At 42.8% G+C, this 23,981-nt stretch overlaps 2 protein-coding genes across 13 annotated transcripts in view; one reads left to right on the top strand and one right to left on the bottom strand.

Annotated features, from left to right (window-relative positions):
• The window catches only part of LOC135512343 (bifunctional heparan sulfate N-deacetylase/N-sulfotransferase 2-like), a 30,965-nt gene extending 11,573 nt beyond the window's left edge, over positions 1 to 19,392 (top strand). Inside the window, exons 2-12 of the mRNA XM_064934280.1 lie at positions 537 to 624; positions 761 to 915; positions 2,511 to 2,696; positions 13,862 to 13,990; positions 14,268 to 14,450; positions 14,736 to 14,832; positions 15,448 to 15,571; positions 16,985 to 17,159; positions 17,497 to 17,667; positions 17,864 to 18,076; positions 18,250 to 19,392. Of these exons, the coding sequence (XP_064790352.1) occupies positions 537 to 624; positions 761 to 915; positions 2,511 to 2,696; positions 13,862 to 13,990; positions 14,268 to 14,450; positions 14,736 to 14,832; positions 15,448 to 15,571; positions 16,985 to 17,159; positions 17,497 to 17,667; positions 17,864 to 18,076; positions 18,250 to 18,375 (1,647 nt within the window). The 3' untranslated portion in view covers positions 18,376 to 19,392. The remainder of the gene's footprint in view (positions 1 to 536; positions 625 to 760; positions 916 to 2,510; positions 2,697 to 13,861; positions 13,991 to 14,267; positions 14,451 to 14,735; positions 14,833 to 15,447; positions 15,572 to 16,984; positions 17,160 to 17,496; positions 17,668 to 17,863; positions 18,077 to 18,249) is intronic.
• Positions 19,393 to 19,948: 556 nt separating this feature from the next.
• Positions 19,949 to 23,981, bottom strand: part of LOC135512344 (calcium/calmodulin-dependent protein kinase type II subunit gamma-like) — a 137,831-nt gene continuing 133,798 nt past the window's right edge. For all 12 annotated transcript variants that reach the window (XM_064934283.1, XM_064934281.1, XM_064934286.1 and 9 more), the window contains one exon: positions 19,949 to 23,004. The gene's annotated coding sequence lies outside the window, so the exon portion shown is untranslated. The remainder of the gene's footprint in view (positions 23,005 to 23,981) is intronic.

Below are 23,981 nucleotides of genomic sequence, written 5' to 3'. Positions count from 1 at the left end.
AGCAACATTTGAATTTGTGTTTTTTTCCATTGGATAAAAGTAAAGACTGAGAAAATGGTATACTACAGTTGAGGAACAATGGGAAAGTAATTCTGCTTTGAAAGTTGATACATTTGTAACCTCACTTTTGAGAAAATGGCCCTTGAATATTTTGGTACACCTACTGGAGAGCTCTTCTTTGTCTACACTCATTCAGCATCGTTCACATCCTTTTAAGCTTTAGCACCACTCCTTCGCATCAGAGCTTGGAGAATCCTAATTACCGTGACTAAATGGTCATGTGGAATTTGACTGCCTTCATGACTCGTGACCGCTGGTGTGGCGGTAATACGGTCACCGAAATAGCCTAAGATATTATAATTTTTACAATTTCAAAGTGTTATTCCGACATTGTGTGGAAATATATATGAAACACAGGAAAATCATGTTTTTGACTGCTCTGGGCCTTTAAGTTTGTCAGCAACATGATTGTTTTTAAGCTAATAACTGCAATTGTGAATATAAATCCTATTCCTCTGTCATGTCCTCGTTTGCAGGCCTTGCTCAAAACGCAAAACAAGCTGCGAATGCTGGTCCCCAATTTTACCTTCAACCTCGGCTTCTCTGGAAAGTTCTATCACACAGGTGAGGGCATCACTAAGTGAAAAAACAAAACATACCCTGTACTAGACAGTGTCACTGTAGATTCTGAGTTTGAAACTCTGTACCTATTATTTCCTTCCCTCCCTCTCTGCTCCCTTTCTCTTCCCAACCCCTCCAGGCACAGACGAGGAGGACCGGGGAGATGACATGCTGCTAAGACACAGGAAGGAGTTCTGGTGGTTCCCCCACATGTGGAGTCACATGCAGCCCCACCTGTTCCACAACGTCAGCGTGCTGGCTGAGCAAATGAGGCTCAACATGCTGTTTGCCCAGGTGAGTGTGCGTCCGTGGACACCAAGCATCATAATCATACTATAGCTCTCTCTGGTTAGATGCCGTATATACAGTATGCTCATCCTCAGCACATCGTAGTTCGGCATGAAGTTATGGCCTCCTTGATCCAAATGGTGAGTGGTAATTGAATTTCTGGATGCTGGCCGTTGTGGATTTTTCCTTGTGAGCAATTACCTGTCATTTCATATGCACAATGAATGAATATATATATATATCTACCATTCAAATAAGGCCCATTCTTAATGTACAGTAACATGGCTCGCAGACATTGGTGCAAAAGATGCCCCCAAGGCTGCCTTATTGATGTAGTGAGAAGCATGTTGCCCCCAAGGCAGCTGTGCGTGTTGATGTAGTAAGTGGCATTGGTAGTCAGGGGCCTGGGCCCAGGGAGCAGACGGTGTCAGCGGGTGTGTGTGTGAGGTGAATACTAACCAGCAGCAGCGTCCCCTCTCAGTAATCCCTGCTGCCAAACAGCTGCCCTTCTGGCTGACAGTGATGGACTGTGTCTCTGAGTGGTCAGGGGGGAGAGAGAGGGTAGTGGGTCCTTCATCACGGCTTAATGAGCATCAATGAGCTAGCTAGCCAACTTCTTTCGCCAATTAGCTTCACCTGGCCTGTGTGCTACGGTTGCAAAGTTGGTTTGACTTTGTATACTCTGTGGGTCTAGTTAGGGACCGTAAATAAATTACACAATGTAAATGGGACAATAGTTGCAGATCTTTTAGTTGTTTCATTAAATGCTTTAAATATTTGTGTAGGAATTTCTACAATTTATAGTTGTTTTGAGATTAAGTCCCATTGCGATATCGAATGTCAAACCAAATTGTACAGTGTTTGTATACATTAATGTTGTGTCAGACAAGTATATATTCTGGGTTTTGTAAGGGTACAGCAGTTAAACTAAGCTTATGAGGCTTTTATAAGTTATATTCTTCAAAAATCAATGGGTATCATTCATTTATAAGTAAAAAATTATGTAGCAACTGAGGATTCTAGCTTTAAGCATTCCCAGCACTCTGTGTTCTGCCAGCGAGGGGCACAGTGCCACGGTACCACACTATACATTCAGTTTGATGTATTTGTGTTAGTCTATAAAGCTGGGCTCTCAAACTTTGTTCCAGGAGAGCTACCCTCCTGTAGGTTTTTGCTCCAACCCCAGCTGTATATATCCTGATTTAATCTTATCAACCAGCTAATTATTAGAATCAGGTGTGCTAGATTATGGTTGGAATGAAAACCTACAGGACGGTAGCTCTCCAGGAACATGGTTGGAGATCCCTGCTCTAAAGAATTTAAGCTCCTGCTGAGCTTCCTGACTGTTGCCTTTTTTACAGTGTAGTGATTTGTAGATCAAGCAGGGCTATGTTGCCCTCCAGTGGAGAAGTTGCACATAATTTTTTCTGCTGCGTGTTTGTTTTGAAGCAGACGTTGACTCATTCATGATCATTAAAATGGCAATTTCATCACGTTTGTTATTGCAATTTGTTCTGGGTGTCCCTCCTGTCCCTAGACACTTCTGACATCCATCTTTCTCTCTGTCTCATATCTATCCCCACCCCCCTCTTCCCCTCCAGGAGCATGGGATTCCTACAGACATGGGATATGCTGTGGCCCCCCATCACTCGGGAGTCTACCCTGTCCACAGCCAGCTGTATGAGGCCTGGAAGTCAGTGTGGGGCATCAAGGTGACCAGCACAGAGGAGTATCCTCACCTCAGACCAGCCCGCTACCGCAGGGGCTTCATCCACAATGGCATCCAGGTCAGTCATGGCAGTCAATCAGTTTATTGAAGGAGAAGACCCAAAATCACACATTTCCCAAATTATTCCATACCTTGAAATTAGTTTGGTTGAGTTTGCCTTCTCCCTCTCTCTCCCTGCAGTCTAGAACTGGAATGAGTCTCGTGACGTATCTTTGTGCACTGCTAACTCTGCTATGTTGTCAGTCAACAAGCCATTGAGAAAATTCTTTGTTTTAATGAAAGCGTATGGCCGAATGAGCTGTTTTTAGCAAAAGTACCATTGCTTTTGAGACAGGAAATGTGTACTTTTCCACCTAAAATGATTGAGATTATTTTAGATAATTATTTTATGTGGCCGACTGAAACAACAGCGGAGATGGGCAACAACTCTGTGACATATACAGTACCGTTCAAAAGTTTCGGGTCACTTAGAAAATGTCCTTGTTTTTGTCCATTAAAATACCATAAAATTGATCAGAAATACAGTGTGGACATTGTTAATGTTGTAAATGACTATTGTAGCTGGAAATGGCAGGTTTATTTTATGGTATATCTACATAGGCATGCAGAGGCCCATTTTCAGCAACCATCACTCCTGTCTTCCAATGGCACGTTGTGTTAACTTTCTTCTAAAACTCATCAGTCTATTCTTGTTCTGAGAAATTAAGGCTATTCCATGTGAGAAATTACCAAGAAACTGAAGATCTCGTCCCATGCTGTGTACTACTCCCTTCACAGAACTGCGCAAACTGGCTCGAACCACAATAGAAAGAGGAGTGGGAGGCCCTGGTGCACAACTGAGCAAGAGGACAAGTACATTAGAGAGACAGTGAAGAGGCGACTCCGGGATGCTAGCCTACTGGATATTTTCACACATTTTCCCAATGTCTGATGTTGGCTAGCCATAGCTTATTTGCATGACAAAATGTCAGGCAATTGTATAGCCTTGTGTGGAATACCTGGAAATATCACATTAACATAAGTATTCAGACACTTTACTCAGTACTTTGTTGAAGCACCTTTGGCAGAAATTACAGCCTTGAGTCTTCTTCGGGATGACGCTACAATTTTTGCACACCTGTATTTGGGGAGTTTCTCCCATTTTTCTCTGCAGATCTTCTCAAGCACTGTCGGATAAGATGGTGAGCGTCACTGCACAGCTTTTTTCAGTTCTCTCCAGAGATGTTCGATCGGGTTCAAGTCCGGGCTCTGGTTGGGCCACTCAAGGACATTCAGAGACCTGTCCCGAAGCCACTCCTGCATTGTCTTGGCTGTGTGCAGTGTTTTGAAGGTGAACCTTCACCCCAGTCTGAGATCCTGAGCACTCTGGAGCAGGTTTTCATCAAGGATCTTTCTCTACTTTGCTCTGTTCATTTTTCCCTCGATCCTGACTGGTCTCCCAGTCCCTGCTGCAGAAAAACATGCTGCCACCATCATGCTTCACCGTAGGGAGGGTGCCAAGTTTCCTCCAGATGTGACATGGCATTCAGGCCAAAGAGTTCCGTCTGGTCACTCTACTATAAAAACATCATTGATGGAGTGCAGCAGAGATGGTTGTCCTTCTGGAAAGGTTCTACCTTCTCCACAGAGGAATTCTGGAGCTCTGTCAGAGTGACCATCGGGTTCTTGGTCACCTCCCTGACCAAGGCACTTCTCCCCCGATTGCTCAGTTTGGCCAGGTGGCCAGCTCTAGGAAGAGTCTTGTTTGTTCCAAACTTCTTCTGTTTAAGAATGATGGAGGCCACTGTGTTCTTGGGGACCTTCAATGCTGCAGACATTTTTCGGTACCCTTCCCCAGATCTGTGCCTCAACACAATCTAGTCTGAGCTCTACGGACAATTCCTTTGACCTCACGGCTTGGCTTTTGCTCTGACCTGCACTGTCAACTGTGGGACCTTTATATAGACAGGTGTGTGCCTTTCAAAATTATGTCCAAGCAATTGCATTTGTCACAGGTGGACTCCAATCAGGTTGAAAAACATCTCAAGGATGATCAATGGATACAGGGTGCACTTGAGCTCAATTCTGAGTCTCATAGCAAAGGGTCAGAATAATTCCTTTTTTTTCTCTTCTTTTTCTTAATTAGCAAAAATGTCTAAACATGTTTTCGCTTTGTCATTATTGGGTATTGTGTGTACATTTACGAGGAAAAAAAATATTTAATCAATTTTAGAGTAAGACTAATGTAACAAAATGTGGAAAAAGGGAAGGGGTCTGAATACTTTCCGAACAACTGGCACAAGTATTTGAAGAACTTGAATGAGTGGATAAACCCAATTGACTTTACGTATTTTTATTTTAATATGTATCACACACGTACATCACACTTTTGAATAAATTATGTCTAGCAAAATATAAAGTTATGCTAGGGGAGTTGAGCGGGAAAAAACCATGCTTGAATGTTTGGTATTACATTTCTGGTGACAAATATATTATACAAACAACAATATTTGCTTTATTGGTCCATTTGCATGGATATTCTTTATTTATGCCGTTCACAGTACCTAACCTGACACAACACACATCACAGGCTGAGAGCAGTACATACCTGTAACTTTGACAATTCACAAGGATATTTAACTCTGATGGCATGTACCACACAGCATGGGAGAGGAATCCGGACTTCTGGAGCCAGTGTCTCATCGCAGAAGACCCACTCAAAAACGATGTTGTATGAGACCAGTCTGAACTGTATCGAATTACAATTATAGATCGAAGGGCAAAGTGGATTTGAGAATCTGGAGCAGCAGCCATGCACTTACAACATAAAACTTTTTTTACAATATGAAAACAGGTTCTTCTTTGCCGTTCTTAGATTTAGCTGTTATTTCAAGTTCAATGTGTAGGCCTGTGTTTCCTATATCCTACTCAAATAAAAGATGCCGAAACATTGTGATAATGTGTGTTTGGCTAATGTAAAAACATAAACTCACAACGGTCCAGCTCATAGAGGTTTCTAATAAGTGATTATTCAATAAAGTAAAGTTCAGCTACTTACACGTTGGATAACTGTCCATTTGACCCAACTGGAACTGGGTTGTGTCTCTTTTTGGGACATGGAAAAAAATTCCAGAACACCAGAGTTGATGTGAGCAGCAAAATCCCATTTGTCATGAAAGGAAACTAGCTGCTCTTCATCATCAATAAGTTGGTAATTTAATCAAATTCTCTGCAGCATACGCATTCTTCATGAGTCTGCATTGGCGCACAGTTACCACAACTACACCAATCTGTGTTCATCCTAGGGATGGGCTGGAGCTGTGGTCCTGATGCTGTGGCTAGAGCCAGGCCAGCCATCTGAAGCTCAATTTGCCTGAATTCTTCATCACAGTATTCAGGCTCAAATAAATATGGTTTGGCAACACCATCGGTGCCCCTACAGTAGTTTTCTTCATCACTCACAAGTATTTAGTCTTCAGACGTCTGTAGGTTGATGTTTACTTCATATAACTAATCTCTAACGCTAGGCTTCTGTCTTCACTTCTCTCCCAAATAAATGTATTCAAAAATTAAGTAAGAGAGCTACAGAGGGAGAGCTAACTAGCTAGCTAGCTAACTAATTTGAGTATCATGTAGTGAGTAGCCTAAATCTATCGATGTTGCATTGAGCTGGGTGAATGGAAAATGAATGAGCCATCCAATATACTGTAATAGAAATAAGGCCATGCTCATAAATAAATCATCGTTCTCCCTCATTTTAAATGGCATCGACCGCCACTGTTCCATGGATATTAGTCTGCCATCAAACATCAACAGTAAGACATGTAGCCTATAGAGCCCCACAGTGTAGGTGTCATAATACCCATAAAACCTAGCTGTCAAACACGAAAATGGTTCCAATCGTTTTTTCACCATTAATTTTTCCCATATGGGATTTTAGAACCCCTTCAAAAAAGGTCTCTGTTTCATGTAGGCTTTCCCTGGTGTGACGTTTTGAAAAATCTCTCTCGGACAAGGTGACTTTCTTTGATCAATATATTCCTCACTATTTACTCTGTAGATTTGAAAATGCTAATTAGCATCAAATTAGACATCATGGTGTAGTGGTGTAAAGGACTTTCAGTTGAAGTCGGAAGTGTACATACTAGATGTCGACCGATTATGATTTTTTCGATACCGATTATTGGAGGACCAAAAAAGCCGATACCGATTAATCGGCCGATTTTAAAATTCAAAATAAATGTATTTGTAATAATGACAATTACAACAACACTGAATTAACACTTATTTTAACTTAATATAATACATCAATAAAATCTATTTAGCCTCAAGTAGATAATGAAACATGTTCAATTTGGTTTAAATAATGCAAAAACAAAGTGTTGGAGAAGAATGTAAAAGTGAAATATGTGCCATGTAAGAAAGCTAACGTTTCAGTTCCTTGCTCAGAACATGAGAACATATGAAAGCTGGTGGTTCCTTTTAACATGAGTCTTCAATATTCCCAGGTAAGAAGTTTTAGGTTGAAGTTATAATAGGACTATTTCCCTCTATACCATTTGTATTTCATTAACCTTTGACTATTGGATGTTCTTATAGGCACTTTAGTATTGCCAGTGTAACAGTATAGCTTCCGTCCCTCTCCTCGCTCCTCCCTGGGCTCGAACCAGCAACACAACGACAACAGCCACCACATTACCCATTACCCATGCAGAGCAAGGGAAACAACCACCCCAAGGCACAGAGCGAGTGAAGTTTGAAACGCTATTAGCACGCGCTAACTTGCCAGCCATTTCACTTCGGTCACACCAGCCTCATCTCGGGAGTTGATAGGTTTGAAGTCATAAACAGCGCAATGCTTGACGCACAACGAAAGCTGCTGGCAAAACACATGAAAGTGCTGTTTGAATTAATGTTTACACGCCTGCTTCTGCCTACCACAGCTCAGTCAGATTGTATGCAACACAGGACACGCTAGATAATATCTAGTAATATCAACCATGTGTAGTTAACTAGTGATTATGATTGATTGTTTTTTATAAGACAAGTTTAATGCTAGCAAGCAACTTACCTTGGCTTCCTGCCTTTGCGTAACAGGCAGTCAGTCTCCTTGTGGAGTGCAACAAGAGAGGCAGGTCGTTATTGCGTTGGACTAGTTAACTGTAAGGTTGCATGATTGGATCCCCCGAGCTGACAAGGTGAAAATCTGTCTTTCTGCCCCTGAATGTGGCAGTTAACCCACGTTCCTAGGCCCTCATTGAAAATAAGAATGTGTTCTTAACTGACTTGCCTAGTTAAATAAAGATTCAATAAAGGTGTAAAAAAATAAAAAATAATAATAACTTCAAAAATCGTGTTACGAAAATTTGAAATCAGCCCTAATTAATCGTCCATTCCGATTAATCGGTCAAACTCTAGTACATACACCTTAGACAAGCATATTTAAGCTCAGATTTTCACAATTCCTGACATTTAATCCTAGTAAAAATTCCCTGTCTTAGATCAGTTAGGATCACCACTTTATTTTAAGAATGTGAAATGTCAGAATAATAGAGTGATTTATTTCAGCTTTTATTTCTTTCATCACATTCCCAGTGCGTCAGAAATGTACATACACTCAATTACTATTTGGTAGCATTGCCTTTAAATTGTTTAACTTGGGTCAAACGTTTCGAGTAGCCTTCCACAAGCTTCCCACATTAAGTTGGGTGAAGTTTGGCCCATTCCTCCTGACAGAGCTGGTGTAACTGAGTCAGGTTTGTAGGCCTCCTTGCTCGCACATGCTTTTTCAGTTCTGCCCACAAATTTTCTATAGGATTGAGGTCAGGGCTTTGTGATGGCCACTCCAATATGACTTTGTTGTCCTTTCAGCCATTTTGCCACAACTTTGGAAGTATGGTTGGGGTCATTGTCAATTTGGACGACCCATTTGCGACCAATCTTTAACTTCCTGACTGATGTCTTATGATTTTGCTTGAATATATCCACAGAATTTTCCTACCTCATGATGCCATCTATTTTGTGAAGTGCACCAGTCCCTCCTGCAGCAAAGCACCCCAACAACATGATGCTGCCACCACCGCGCTTCACGGTTGGGATGGTGTTCTTCGGCTTGCAAGCCTCCCCCTTTTTCCTACAAATATAATGACGGTCATTATGGCCAAACTGTTCTATTTTTGTTTCATCAGAACAGAGGACATTTCTCCAAAAAGTATGATTTTTGTCCCCATGTGCAGTTGCAAACCATAGTCTGGCTTTTTTATGACGGTTTTGGAGTAGTGACTTCTTCCTTGCTGAGCGGCCTTTCAGGTTATGTGGATATAGATACTTATGTGCCTGTTTCCTCCAGAATCTTCACAAGGTCCTTTGCTGTTGTTCTGGGTTTGATTTGCACTTTTCACACCAAAGTACGTTCATCTCTAGGAGACAGGACACGTCTCCTTCCTGAGCGGTATGATGGCTGTGTGGTCCCACGGTGTTTATACCTGCGTACTATTGTTTGTACAGTTGAATATGGTACTTTCAGGCGTTTGGAAATTGCTCCCAAGGATGAACCACACTTGTGGAGGTCTACCCTTTTTTTCTGAGGTCTTGGCTGATTTCCTTTGATTTTTCCCATGTTGTCAAGCAAAGAGGCACTGAGTTTGAAGGTAGGCCTTGAAATACATCCACAGGTACACCTCCAATTGACTCAAATTATGCAGAAGCTGCTAAATGCCATGACATCAATTTCTGGAATTTTACAAGCTGTTTAAAGGCACAGTCAACTTAGTTTATGTAAACTTCTGAACCACTGGAATTATGATACAGTGAAATAATATGTCTGTAAACAATTGTTGGAAAAATTATTTGTGTAATGCACACAGTAGATGTCCTAACTGACTTTCCAAAACTATAGTTTGTTAACAATACATTTGTGGAGTGGTTGAAAAATGAGTTGTAATGTCTCCAAACTAAGTGTATTTAAACTACTTTAAAGTACTATTTTAAGTTTTTTTTTTTTGCTATTTGTACTTGACTATTCATATTTTTGACTACTTCACCACATTCCAAATGGAAATAATGTACTCTATACATTTTCCCTGACACCCTAAAGTACTTACATTTTTTTACATTTTGAATGCTTAGCAGGACAGGAAAATTGTCAAATTCACACGCTTATCAAGAGAACATCCCTGTTTATCTCTTCTACCTCTGATCTGGTGGACTCACTTAACACAAATGCTTTGTTTGTAAGTTAATGTCTGAGTATGGCTATCCATAAATATAAAAAATAAAATGATTAGGCTGTCTGGTAGCTTAATATAAGGAATTCTAAATTCTAAACACGGTCTGGCTCAGTGCCTCTACTTTTAATTCCAGTCTGACTAGATGGAAAGGGTCTGTTTTTTTTTACACCAGCCACTCTCTGACGTCCAAATAATTAAACGTTTTTATTTGCTTACGTGTGTGTGGAATCGTGTTTACATTTTCATTGGCTTTCATATACACACGTGTGCATATGCGTCGGTAGGGTTGCCAGTGGGAGGGATTTGGGGGTGGGGGCATGATGACTCAGCCCCCCCAGGTGTTTAGTTGCCATGGTGATAGATGACTCACCCTGAGGTCCCTGTGCACAATGTCATGCTGGTGCTTGATTGATGCACTGGCTGCAGAGAAAGGAGACTCAGGACACAGAACACACACGTCAATGCACAGACACATCATAACCACAGTACACAGTATGGGGTAGGAACTAATGGAGGCTACTGGTTAATGGATTAGATGAGGTGCATTTCCCCTTGTCATTTAAGAACTTTGAGCACTTGCAGGAGTGCAAAATCAATCCAATTCATGACTATTGCTGTTTGTTATTATTAGAAGCGGTGAACTAGAAGTAGAGGCGTGCCTCCCGAGTGGAGCAGTGGTCGAAAGCACTGCATCGCAGTGCTAGAGGCATCACTACAGACCCGAGTTTGATCCCGGGCTGTATCACAACCGGCCTTGATCGGGAGTCCCATAGGGCGGTGCACAATTTGGCCAGGGGGGCTTCACTTGGCTCATCGCGCTCTAGCGCCTCCTTGTGGCGGGCGCCTGCAGGCTGATGAGGTCGAAGAAATTGTCCGTAGAGCTCCGAGACAAGATTGTATTGAGGCACAGATCTGGGGAAGGGTGGCAAAAAAAAATGCAGCATTGTAGGTCCCCAAGAACACAGTGGCCTCCATCATTCTTAAATGGAAGAAGTTTGGAACCACCAAGACTCTTCCTAGATTTGGCTGCCTGGCACAAACTGAGCAATCGGGGGAGAAGGGTCTTGGTCAGGGAGGTGACCCAAGAACCCGGTGGTCAATATGACAGAGAACCCGATCGAACATCTCTGGAGAGTCCTGAAAATAGCTGTGCAGCGACGCTCCCAATCCAACCAGACTGAGCTTGAGGGGATCTGCAGAGAAGAATGGGAGAAACTCCCAAAATACAGGTGTGCCAAGCTTGTCACATCATACCCAAGAAGACACTAGGTCAAGTAAAGGGAGTAAAGGGTAAAGGGTCTGAATACTTATGTAAATGTCAGTAAAGATGTTTTTTTTATTAGCAATTTTTTTAAATCTGTTTTTGCTTTGTCATTATGGGGTATTGTGTGTAGATTGATGAGGGGAAAAAAACAATTTAGTCAATTTTATAAGGCTGTAACGTAACAGAATCAGGAAAAGGTCAAGGGGTCTGATTACTTTCCGAATGCACGATACCAAACATTAATATTGAGTTGCACCCACCTTTTGCCCTCTGAACAGCCTCAATTCATCAAGGCATGGACTCTACAAGGTGTCAAAGGCATTCCACAGGGATGCTGGCCCATGTTGACTCCAATGTTTCCCACAGTTGTCAAGTTGGATTGATGTCTTTTGAGCAGTGGATTATTCTTGATACACACGGGAAACTGTTGAGCGTGTGAAACTCAGCAGTGTTTCAGTTCTTGACTCAACCGGTGTGAGTGGCACCTACTACCATAATCCATTCAAAGGCACTTAAATCATTTGTCTTGCCCGTTCACACTCCATGTCACACATACACAATCCATGTCAAAATAATGGCGCCAGAGGGGATGGCTGCCGTTTAACGGGCTCCTAACCAACTGTGCTATTTTGTTAGTTTTTTTTTTATGCATTGTCTATAACTTATTTTGTACATAATGTTGTTTCTACCGTCTCTTATGCCCGAAAAGAGCTTCTGGACATCAGAACAGCGATTACTCACCTCGAACTGGACAAATCATTTTTCTTTAATGAGTCCGACGCAAGGATCTACTGCTTTCTTGAGACCAGGCCCAAATCCCCGTCATTCGCGTGAAGAAAAGATGGAGAAAAAGGGGTAGGAGGTCGGGCGCCTCGTGAGAATTCATAGGCGAGTTGGTAAACCACCAATACCATCCGTATTATTGGCCAATGTACAGTCATTGAACATAAACTAGATGATCTACGATTAAGACTTTTCTACCAAAGGGACATTAAAAACTGTAATGTCTTATGTTTCACTGAGTCATGGCTGAACGACAACACGGATAATATAGAACTGGCTGGGCTTTCCGTGCATCAGCAGGACAGAGCAGCGAAGTCTGGTAAGATGAGCGGCGGGGGTGTGTGTCTATTTGTCAATAATTATTAAATGTCTAATATTTTCGCCAGAGGTAGAGTACCTCATGATAAGCTGTAGACAACACTATCTACCAAGAGAGTTTTCATCTATATTATTTGTAGCCGTCTATTTACCACCACACACTGATGCTGGCACTAAGACCGCACTCAACGAGCTGTATAAGGCCATAAGCAAACAAGAAATTGCTCATCCAGAAGCAGCACTCTTAGTGGCCAGCATGTCACATGCTGGTAGAAATGATGAGGGAAAAAAACTCTAGACTACCTTTACTCCACACACAGATGCATAAAATGCTCTCTCTCGCCCTCCATTTGGCAAATCTGACCATAATTTATCCTCCTGATTCCTGCTTACAAGCAAAAACTATTGCAGGAAATACCAGGGACTCGCTCAATACGGAAATGGTCAGATGATGCAGAGGCTACGCTCCAAGACTGTTTTGCTAACACAGACTGGAATATGTTCGGGGATTCATTCAATGGCATTGAGGAGTATACCACCTCAGTCATTGGCTTCATCAATAACAGCAACGACATCGTCCCCGCAGTGACCGTACTTACATATCCCAACCAGAAGCCATGGATTACAGGCAACATCTGCACCAAGCTAAAGGCTAGAGCTGCCGATTTCAAGGAGCCGGACACTAATCCAGACGCTTATAAGAAATCCCGCTATGCCTAAAAACTAACCAACAAACAGGCAAAGCTTCAATGCTAAGATTGAATCCTACTACACCGGCTCTGACGCTCGTCGGACGTGGCAGGGGTTGCAAACTATTACGGACTACAAATGGAAATCCAGTCGCGAGCTGCCCATTGACAAAAGCCTACCAGAAGAGCTAAATGCCTTCGAGGCAAGCAACACTGAAGCATGCATGAGAGCACTAGCTGTTCCGGACAACCGATGCGAGCAAGACCTTTAAAACAGGTCAACATTCACAAAGCCGTGGGGCTAGATGGTTTACCAGGATGTGTACTCAAAGTATGTGCGGACGAATTGGCAAGTGTCTTCACTGACATTTTCAACCTCTCCCTGACCGACAGTACATACATGCATACATGTTTCCTGACTCAAACCTAATAGCACTTTTGATATATATTTGTTTATATAGCTCATTCGGACATATTCTTTCAATAAAACAAAGAATTTGTCCACAATTCGCAGATTTCTCAATCTCTAGGTGACTGACAACAGAGCAGAGCTAGCAGTGCACAAAGATACATCTTGAGTCACCTGACCTGTTTTTGCAGCTTTCCCGTTCTAGACTGCAGTGAGAGAGGGTATGGAATCACTTGGGAACTTTTGGATTTGAGGTAAACTTCTCGTTTAATTGCTGCTAGATATAGTAAATCATTCAGGGGTGAGTCTTAAACTTTAAGTTGAATTTTCACTTGATCTCCCATTGACATCAGTGCATAACTAAGTGAAAATGTGACTTAAAACAGAAGTTAAGATTTCCCCTCAGTGCTTAGTGAGAAGCTCTTATTAAGGGCTTAGAGTTTATGCAAATGTACTAAGGCCATATTCATTCATTATGTGTTTAGAAAAAAAGAGTGAGTTGGTTATTTCTGTTCCTACACTATTTTTGACAATTTCCCTCTGTCACTGCAGGTGTTACCCAGACAGACATGTGGCCTCTTCACTCACACCATTTTCTATAACGAGTACCCAGGAGGCTCTAAAGAGCTGGACAAGAGCATCAGGGGAGGAGAGCTGTTCCTCACCGTCCTCCTCAACCCTGTAAGTTTAGTTCACTCTCAAGATACTCTGTCTCTCCTTACTGGAGCTGCTACCTCTATATGACCTGAGAAACTTCAATCTGGAGAAGTCCTAGCTTGGGAAAATGACCTGTAACTTTTGTGTAAATCATTAATTGATGTCATTCTGTGCTACAATTTTAGTTTCACGAGTGGGATTTTGCCTAGTGTGCATTTAAGATGCGTAGACAAACAGTGAAAGGTCTCACTTCCCTACTCACCTGTTGGTATAGTCCTCTGACTCCTCTGTCCCCCTCCAGATCAGCATCTTCATGACCCACCTGTCTAACTATGGAAATGACCGGCTGGGCCTGTACACCTTTGAGTCCCTGGTGAAGTTTGTTCAGTGTTGGACCAACTTGCGGCTTCAGACACTCCCCCCCATGCAGCTGGCTGACAAATACTTCCAGATCTTCCCCGAGGAGAGAGACCCCCTCTGGCAGGTTAGGGGACTGCAATGATCAATTATTATTACATTTACATTTAAGTCATTTAGCAGACGCTCTTATCCAGAGCGACTTACAAATTGGTGAATTCACCTTCTGACATCCCAGATGTGATAATCCATTTGTTGTTAGTTACTGTTTCCTATTTTAGATATGTACTGTTTATTGAGGTTATTGTTATTACGTTTGGCCCATAATTTAATTTAATTTTGCAATAAAATGACTCCATGATAAGCTAGCTATATGCATTGGAGACCATAACCCCTCTTTATCGGTCCTCAGAACCCATGTCATGACAAGAGACATAAAGACATCTGGTCAAAAGAAAAGACCTGCGATAGACTACCGAGGTTCCTGGTCATAGGCCCACAGAAAACAGGTGAGACCCTGCAGCCAACCATTTTCTTAAGACGGCTACACTCACTCGCTCGCCACATACTCTCTTGGCCAAAATGGATTGCGTGATGGCGTTTGTGGTGGCGAGTTTCAGTCAATTCAAGTATATTCATGGGCCTCCCGGGTGGCACAGTTGTCTAGGGCACTGCATCGCAGAGACTCTGGGTTCGAGCCCAGGCTCTGTCGCAGCCGGCCTCGACCGGGAGGTCCATGGGGCGACGCACAATTGGCCTAGAGTCGTCTGGGTTAGGGAGGGTTTGGCCGGTAGGGATATCCTAGTCTCATCGCGCACTAGCGACTCCTGTGGCGGGCTGGGCGCAGTGCGCGCTAACCAGGTTGCCAGGGGCATGGTGTTTCCTCCGACACATTGGTGCGGCTGGCTTCCGGGTTGGATGCGCGCTGTGTTAAGAAGCAGTGAGGCTTTGTTGGGTTGTGTTTCAGAGGACGCATGGCTTTCGACCTTCGTCTCTCCCGAGCCCGTACGGGAGTTGTAGCGATGAGACAAGATAGTAACTACAATTGGATACCACGAAATTGGGGAGAAAAGGGGGTAAAAACATTTATTTTAAAGAGTGTATATTAATCTGTGTTCTTTCAGGCACCACAGCCCTGCACTCCTTCCTGAGCCTCCACCCTGCCATCACCAGTAGCTTCCCCAGTCTTGTCACCTTTGAGGAGATCCAGTTCTTTAGCGGCCCCAACTACAACAACGGCATTGACTGGTAAGACGACTTTGCTGCCCACTCTGAGATTTAAACACTAATAAAGCCTGTAGCCTTCTTTTGTCTGAACTGATCTAAGAGCCTATATCCATATGGTATCCAAAGTATTCAGACCCCTTGACTATTTCCACATTTTATTAGATTACAACCTTATTCTAAAATGTATTAAATAGCTTTTTTCCCCTCATCAATCTATACACAATACCCGATAATGTCAAACCAAAATAGTTTTTTTTTTTTTTTGCAAATGTATTAAAATGATATCACATTTACGTAAGTATTCAGACCCTTCACACAGTACTTTGTTGACGCGCCTTTGGCAATAATTACTTATAATAATAATAATAATATAATAATAATAATTAATTACTTGATATGACGCTACAAGCTTGGTATACCTGTATTTGCGGCATTTCTCCCATTGTTCTCTGCAGATCCTCTGAAGCTCTGTCAGGTTGGATGGGGAGTGTTGCTGCACAGCTATTTTCAGGTCACTCCGGAGATGTTAGATCGGGTTCAAGTCCTGGCCTCTGGCTGGGCCACTCAAGGACATTGAGACTTGTCCCGAAGCCACTCCTGTGTTGTCTTGGCTGTGTGCTTAGGGTCGTTGTCCTGTTGGAAGGTGAACCTTCTCCCCAGTCTAAGGTCCTGAGCGCTCTGGGGCAGGTTTTCGTCAAGGATATCTCTGTACTTTGCCCCGTTCATCTTTGCCTCGATCCTGACTTGTCTCCCCGTCCCTGCCACTGAAAAACATCCCCACAGCATTATGTTGCCACCACCGCGCCTCGACACAATCCTGTCTCGGATCCCTACGGACAATTCCTTCCACTTCATGGTTTGGTTTTTGCTCTGACATGCACTGTCAACTGTGGGACCTTATATAGACGGGTGTGTGCCTTTCCAAATCATGTCCAATCAATTGAATTTACCACAGGTGGACTCCAAGTTGTAGAAACAGCTCAACGATGATCAATGGAAACAGGATGCACCTGAGCTCAATTTCGAGTATCATAGCAAAGGGTCTGAATACTTATGTAATAAGCTGTTTTTTAAACTTTTTTTTAATACATTTTCTAAAAGCTGTTTTTGCTTTGTCATTATGGGTATTGTGTTTAGATTGCAGAGGATAAAAAAACAAAAGCAATTTTAGAATAAGGCCATAACGTAGCAAAATGTGGAAAAAGTCATTAGGTCTGAATACCTTCCAAAGACACTGTGGTTCCTTCCTGCTTACTTGTAGTGTAGTCTTCCTCCATATTGCTCTCACGTATCTATTTCTCCCATATCAGTGAGAATGTGTAACAGTATGGTCCATTAGGTGGAAAGGGACATGATGCAGGAAGACATTCAAATGACATACGCTCTGTTATGGCCCTCGATAACCGTAACTGCTCTCCCCCGTCCTCTCTTCAGGTACATGGACTTCTTCCCCTTCCCATCGAATGTCAGTACAGACTTCATGTTTGAGAAAAGTGCTAACTACTTTGACACGGAGGTAGCCCCTAAGAGAGCGGCCGCCCTGCTGTCCCGAGCCAAGATCCTGGCTGTGCTCATCAACCCAGCGGACCGTGCCTACTCCTGGTACCAGGTGGGTCTGTCACACTCTTAACTTCCTCAGCCATAATGTGGTCAGGGTCATGAAATATAAACTGTTCCCAGACCATTTGTCAAGACGGTTAAGTGACCACATGGAAAGGACTCCTGGCTGCCTCACTCCAGAGAAAAGAAATGCCATCTGTTTTTATTTGAGCTTCACCTGTTTATTTGCATGTATTTATTCTCAAGAGGCCAAAGGTACAAAGTCTGTCAAAAGTTATCTTGTAAAATCACTTGATGCGGGATTCTTCTGAAGTCTTGACTTCTGATAACCTTTGATAACTCAAGATGTCTGAACTTTAACCTTTCCCCTGTGTGTGACCCTGCAGCACCAGCGGGCTCACCAGGACCCGATGACCGTTAACCACACGTTCCAGGAGGTGGTGACAGCGAGGCCTGCCTCTCCCCGAGAGCTGCTCATCCTGCAGAGGCGCTGCCTTAAACCTGGGGCCTATGCCACACACCTGGAGCGCTGGTTACACCACTACCAGCCCAGCCAGGTAACATTACATTACTGGAAATACACAAACATACTAAATGTGCACAGCTAGATACTGAAAACTACAGGAGACACCCCCGTGAACAATTCAAATGCATCCATTCAGAATCATGGCTTCACAGTATTTTCCATGATTGATCATGGCAGTACTACCTGTGTGGAATCCAGTATGTGAGAGGTGTGATTCCTGTTTCCAGGTCCACATAGTGGATGGGTCCCAGCTGCGATCCAACCCTGCCCTGGTCATGGAGGGCATCCAGAGGTTCCTGGGGGTCACACCCATCTTCAACTACACCCAGGCTCTGACGTATGATGAAAGTAAAGGGTTCTGGTGCCAGAGGGTGGAAGGAGCACGACCCAAGTGTTTGGGCAAGAGTAAAGGCAGGAAATACTCTGACATGACTCCTGAGGTAGTTACTCCATCTTTCAAGGAAAATGTCAGACACTGCACATTATCCCATCTTGTCAGCTTGTTTCTCAGAGTGGCCATGTTGTATTTTGACTTCTGCCTAACATGTAGATATGTCTTAACAAGTGCCTCATATAGTCCTTCGATGACTGTTCTCTGTTGTGTGTATTACAGTCGCGTGCCTTCCTGACGGAGCATTACCGGGAGCACAACATGGAGCTGCTGAGGCTGCTGAACCGGCTGGGCCAGCCCCTGCCCGCCTGGCTGAGAGAGGAGCTGCAGAGCTCCAGCTGGAGCTGAGACTGGACCTCCCTACGGAACCACAGCCACAGCCTGGGACTGGAGCACTGCCCTGCCTGGCCTGGCCCGGGGTAAGAGGGCCCTGTTTACCCACACCCAACACCAGTCACTACAGAGAGTGGAAGAGGAGAGAAGGCGGGAGGACAGCCCCCTATCAGGACAATGGACTCCTCCACCCTGAAATGCCACTGTAGAAACCAATCCTCACGGGAGGGGAATAATGGCCTCTAAATAAGGGAGTTAATGAGTTGGACTGCTGAACCAACCCCTCCCTCTTTCCCCTCGCAGTCATCATCTTCATCCAGAAAGTAGAGGACTTGTCTCAGCCTGCAGCCGGTTGGACTGACTGACGCCAGGGTCTGGCAGACTGAGAGGGGATGGGGGGGTCTAATGTCATGTTACCCCCCTTTTTAACAGGAACTGATATCTTGTGGCCCTGGAGTGCATGAATAAACCCGGCACCATGCGTGAGGTCACAAGCTCACACACACACTTCTCATTTCTTCAGAAGAATGAATGTAAAATGTTGTAAATTTGAAAGCTGTTGTATATTGTTGGTGGGGGATGGGTGGGAAATGTGACAGAATAGACATGAACTAAACAAGACAGCAAACTCTAGTGCTATGGACAAAGACGTGTGCCATAGGATGGATGTAGTGCATCACAGGCCACGGCTCCAACAGACTGTGCATTCCACTACCCCAAAGCTGAGGCCTTTGGAGTACATTCTGATAAACAAACGGTCTAATAGGCCCCACAAGTCTACAGAGAAACCCACACACTTTAACCATGCACGTTCTCCCTCACTCTCACGTAGGTACCCAGTCAGTTTAGAGCTGTGTAGAAACAGAGCAAGTTAGAGAGAAGAGGATGAGCTAGAGAGAGAGGTTCTAGGTCTCTCTGCTTGTGAGTGTCTGTCGTAACAGGAGCTGCTGTTTTGTTTTCTGTTTATTTTGCCAAAACTACAAAACAAAGACCAACGCTGTATCATCTCTAATAAACTCAGAGGTTGGAATGGATTGTTCATTTGTCTTTTTTTTACCCACAGCTTCTGCGTGCCTGTCAATGCAGGAGCCACTGTAATTTACCCGTGTCTGATGCTGTCTACAGAAGACTGGAATGGAAAGGGCAGTGCCTATGTAGTTTAACAGACAGGAGAGTAGAGGTACATATTATAGTCTGCAGTACAGTAGTAATCAGTTTTCGGGAAGGCATATTTTCAATGGATATTTCGACTGAGTCACCTTTATTAGACTCGCGTATCACGTGAAATACCTCCTATCTAATCATCCTCTCAGTCGCACGACGAATCAGTGGAAAATGGGCAAATCATGTTCATTAATCAGTCTAGTGTTAACAAGGGACTTGACCTCAATCTCTGATGTCCCTTTGGATAGACTCCCAGGGATTAGTCAGACAGGCTATAATGAACAAGCAGAAAAATATATGAAATAAGTAATGTACTCAACTGTAATATTCTTGGGATTTCATTGACACACACAAGATGCAACGTTTAGATCCTGAAAGGATGGACTAGCACACACTCACAAGAAAATGATAAACCGGACACAACTTATGTTGAAATGTTATTTTTATTTGATGTTTCTTGTTTAAATAACAAAGATATGATCTGCTAACATTCAAACAAACACTTGATAGTTTTAAAGTAATGATTTTCTTTATTGTATGGTCATGCAAAACTCCAGCTCAGAGTATAGTCATATGCATCCCCTTACTATATGGTTACAATGCAGTACATTTACAAATAAAGGGAAACATACCAAGCTAAGGCTTTTTTTGTAGTTTTTTTTACGTGATACATCACTTCATTTCAATATTTGAGACAGAGCCATTTTCATTGACCTTGAAGGTGCAAGTAACATATATAGATTTCCATTTCTTAAGTAAACACAGACAGTAAAAAATATTACCAGAAAGAAGACATGCATATTTTTCCTCTTGTAAAACTGCATATATATTTTTGTTATTAAAGTCTGGCTTTTAATATTTATTTTTCATTATTCTTTTTTTTTGTATATCAACTCTCTCCCTATCCTGCTGGCCAGTAAGGTATAGTATAATCAAAGGTTAACTCTCCTTCCCTCAGTAACTACTATTTCTCTCTTCTTCCCTTTGAATTATTTTTAAGAATTGAAATAAACTGGATGGTTATACTCTTTCACATGAACATTCCCATGGCTGTGTGAACACACACTGAATGGAAGCATCAGGCCCGGTGAAGGAAAGAGGTCAATGCCCACAGCGCAAAGTCAGGAAAACTACTCGGATCCAAAAAACATCACATAGTTCAGTACTGTATACATCGCATCATGGTGCAAAGGGGAATACAGTCTCATGGCATTGCAGATATGTCACAACACCCAGCAGCACACGCAATAGGGTGGGGCCACATGTGATTCATGATATAAACAGCACAAGTTTTGTTTTAATATGTTTCCTTCAACATTTTTTGATATCATCGGTAGGTTGATTTTTCAGCTTTTTGGTACCCGGCCTTTGACAGGTTCAATGGAACACGAGTACTATGGAGCTGCTTAGCACAGAAGTGAAGGGGTAAACGGCAAGCTTCACCCCACAGGCAGTACAAAGCCACACACAAATTTCTACAACACGGTGAAAAACAGTTCCAATGTTTTACCATCAACACAAAGATATGTTTTTTAAGTGAGACTTTCAAGGGTTTATTTTGTGTGTCTGGCCATATATATTCGAATATAATTTGCATTGTGAGTACACCGTGTGTTGATTCCATGTCTATTGTGGCATTTTCTGCATGTGTGTGGGGGGTTGGACAGGGTGTGATTTGCTAGCAGCCTGAGCCCCATCCCTCACCTCAACTGCCTCCCCATATTTCAGCTCCAATCTCAAAAGAAAACTTAGATCACTCATAATACCACCAGTAAGAACACTAAACATCTAGAACCGTTACAACAGAAACCGTGACAAAGGGACCAATCCATTGATTGCTTTCACCGTGGCTCCCAAGCACCCAGCCTCCGCCGTCCCATCCAATCTTATGCCCAGCCAGAGGTCTGACATGCCACTGGTCAACTCAGCACCCCACTTTACTGCATTCTCATTTTCACATGCTTTTAAAGAGAGGTACGGCAAGCAAAAAAAAGACCACGTACGTTAGAGAACAGGACGGGGATCAAAACGAGACAGGCAAAGGGTGACATAGTCACACTGAATGGCACTAAAAGCTAGACAGCTGATTAGCAGGGTCGCTCACTATAGAAACACGGGTAGAGAACCCAGGAGTGGGCAAGCTTAACCTGAAGTTGCAGAAACATTCACCTGTGGAGTGAACAGAACAGCATTGAGTCTCAAATTTATGTGCAAAACAGTACAGGCCATTTTAGACCCCCCCCCCCCCCAAAAAAAAAAAATACAAATTGATCAAACATGCTAAAATCATAGTAGGAAATGATACAAGGGAGAGGTATCCGAGCTTTCAGAGTCTGTAGATCGGGGCCTCTGTCAAAATAGTATCAGTTGGCTTGACTGATTGTGTCATGTGCCCTCTAGAGGCCCAAAGGAAGATGGCAAACTCAGCACTGAAAACCGATGGTAGTGTTCTGCAACTTCAGGTTGTGCTGGTCAGGAGACTGTGGCTGAAGCTGGAGGAGCAGGCTGGTTTATTGACCCAAAGGGCACAACACAGGGGCCTGGAGTTTGGGCCTTGTGTGAGTGTGTGTACACAGGGGATCTCAAACTGCAAAAGAGGCTGAATCGGGACAGGAGAACACACATTCACTCTCACACACATCCATTCTCCAAACTCTGAAAGTAAAGAGTCTTTTCCCTTTCTCCTTATAAATAGCTATGTATACATTACTATATTAAATAAAGTCCCCCATTTAAAAATTATTCAAACACAAAATACTTTCAAATAAAGCATCATTCAGGGGATAAAAATGAAGAGTTCCACAATAACACATATGAATACTAAAACACTGTCCCTTCGGAAACCCACCTAACCCATAAAAACATACATCTACATTAAAACAATGTATTTAAATGCCTAAAGAGGCCTAAAGTCTACACTTTGGTGTTCTTAATTCTAATACTAAGTATCATCATTTAGTTTCTTTCTTACATTTTCCCTCCTAGCATTTGTTTGCACCCAGAAAAAGAAAGAAAACAACTAGATTCATTGTGAAACAAAACACAAAAACAACCACCACTAATATTAGGGTGTGTGCTCCATTTTTATATAGAAAATTCATATTTAATCATTGTTGATTGTGACTTTTTTTATATAATTTCATATTTTTTGTACATATGATAATACTTTACACATCTTTCCAAACAAAGGGCAAAAAATATGGATCCATGGAAAAAGAACAAGACCGCGCACCCCCATGGGCGTCAGAAGCATGCACTGTCCTGAGGGGAGGGCCTCGGGCCCCAGCCGGCCCCCAACATCAAGCTAGGGTTGGACTGGATTGGTTATGGTGGTGTTGTCGGTTGGCTTTTAAATATATTTTATTTTTATTTCCCCCCCCAAGGATTGTAAACTTCAAGCGGTCTCTTCCGGCCGGGCTCCAGGCGCCAATCCAACCACTGAGAGGAAATGTTTCAATCGTCTTCAGAATTCAGGCAAAGCTGAGGAAAAGAGAGAGAGGGAGAGTAGTGGGGAGTGCACAGGGCAGCCTCTCCAAACTACTCCTGAGTTTACAACACTATAATAGGTTTATATACAGCAGTGGAGGCTCCTCAGAGGAGGAAGGGAAGAACCATCCTACTCAGTAAATTTCCTTTTTTTATATATATTAAAACATTAAAAAAGTTATCCTTTTTAGATAAATGTCACCAAATCACTGTTTTGCAATGGTCAACAGTAGTATCAACAGCCTTCTCTAGGGTAGCACTAAGGTGCAGCCGAAGGACAGCTATTTTCCCTCCTCTTCTGGCTACATTGACTTCAGTACAAAACCTAGGAGGCTCAAAGTTCACACCCCCTTCCATAGACTTGCACAGTAATTATCACGATTTTCGGAGGACGTCTGAGCTCTTGCAGTATGAACGGACACGTTGTCCATCCAATAAAAGGATCATAAAATGAATCTAGAACTGAAAGCATAAGCTACAGCTAGCTTGCACTGCAGTGCATAAAGTGCGGTGAGTTGTAGACTCAAAGAGAAAGACAATAGTTGAACAGTTTTGACTAAATTAATTTCTTAAAAATCTAAGGAGAGTAACAAAGATAGCGAGAGCTAGCTATATTTCATTGTATTTCTTTTTATAGCTAATGCAGCTAATTTAGCCTACTCAACAACCTAACTCAAACATAGAGGAATGCTATTTCTGTTAGCTAGCTGGCTAAGGCTATCCAAAAATGCAATTCTTCCAAGTCAAGGTAAGCTTTCGGTTTTATTAATTTATTGCCACAGGGACCCGTCTGTGTAACTGCTAAACTGCTAGCTGTACCCTGTACTGTGTGATTGTACACATGTATTTGATTGTGAGTTTACTAACGCATTAACGTAAACTCGTACATCGCCTTGGTCCGTACAATTGCCCATATTTTAGCGCCCCACAAATGTAATACTTCCAGATCAACTGTAATGTCAATACCATTG

Source organism: Oncorhynchus masou, chromosome 24 (assembly GCF_036934945.1).
Source record: "Oncorhynchus masou masou isolate Uvic2021 chromosome 24, UVic_Omas_1.1, whole genome shotgun sequence".
Taxonomy (NCBI): Eukaryota; Metazoa; Chordata; class Actinopteri; order Salmoniformes; family Salmonidae; genus Oncorhynchus; species Oncorhynchus masou.
Note: the sequence above shows the minus strand (reverse complement) of the source record. Positions and strands in the feature narration are given on the sequence as shown.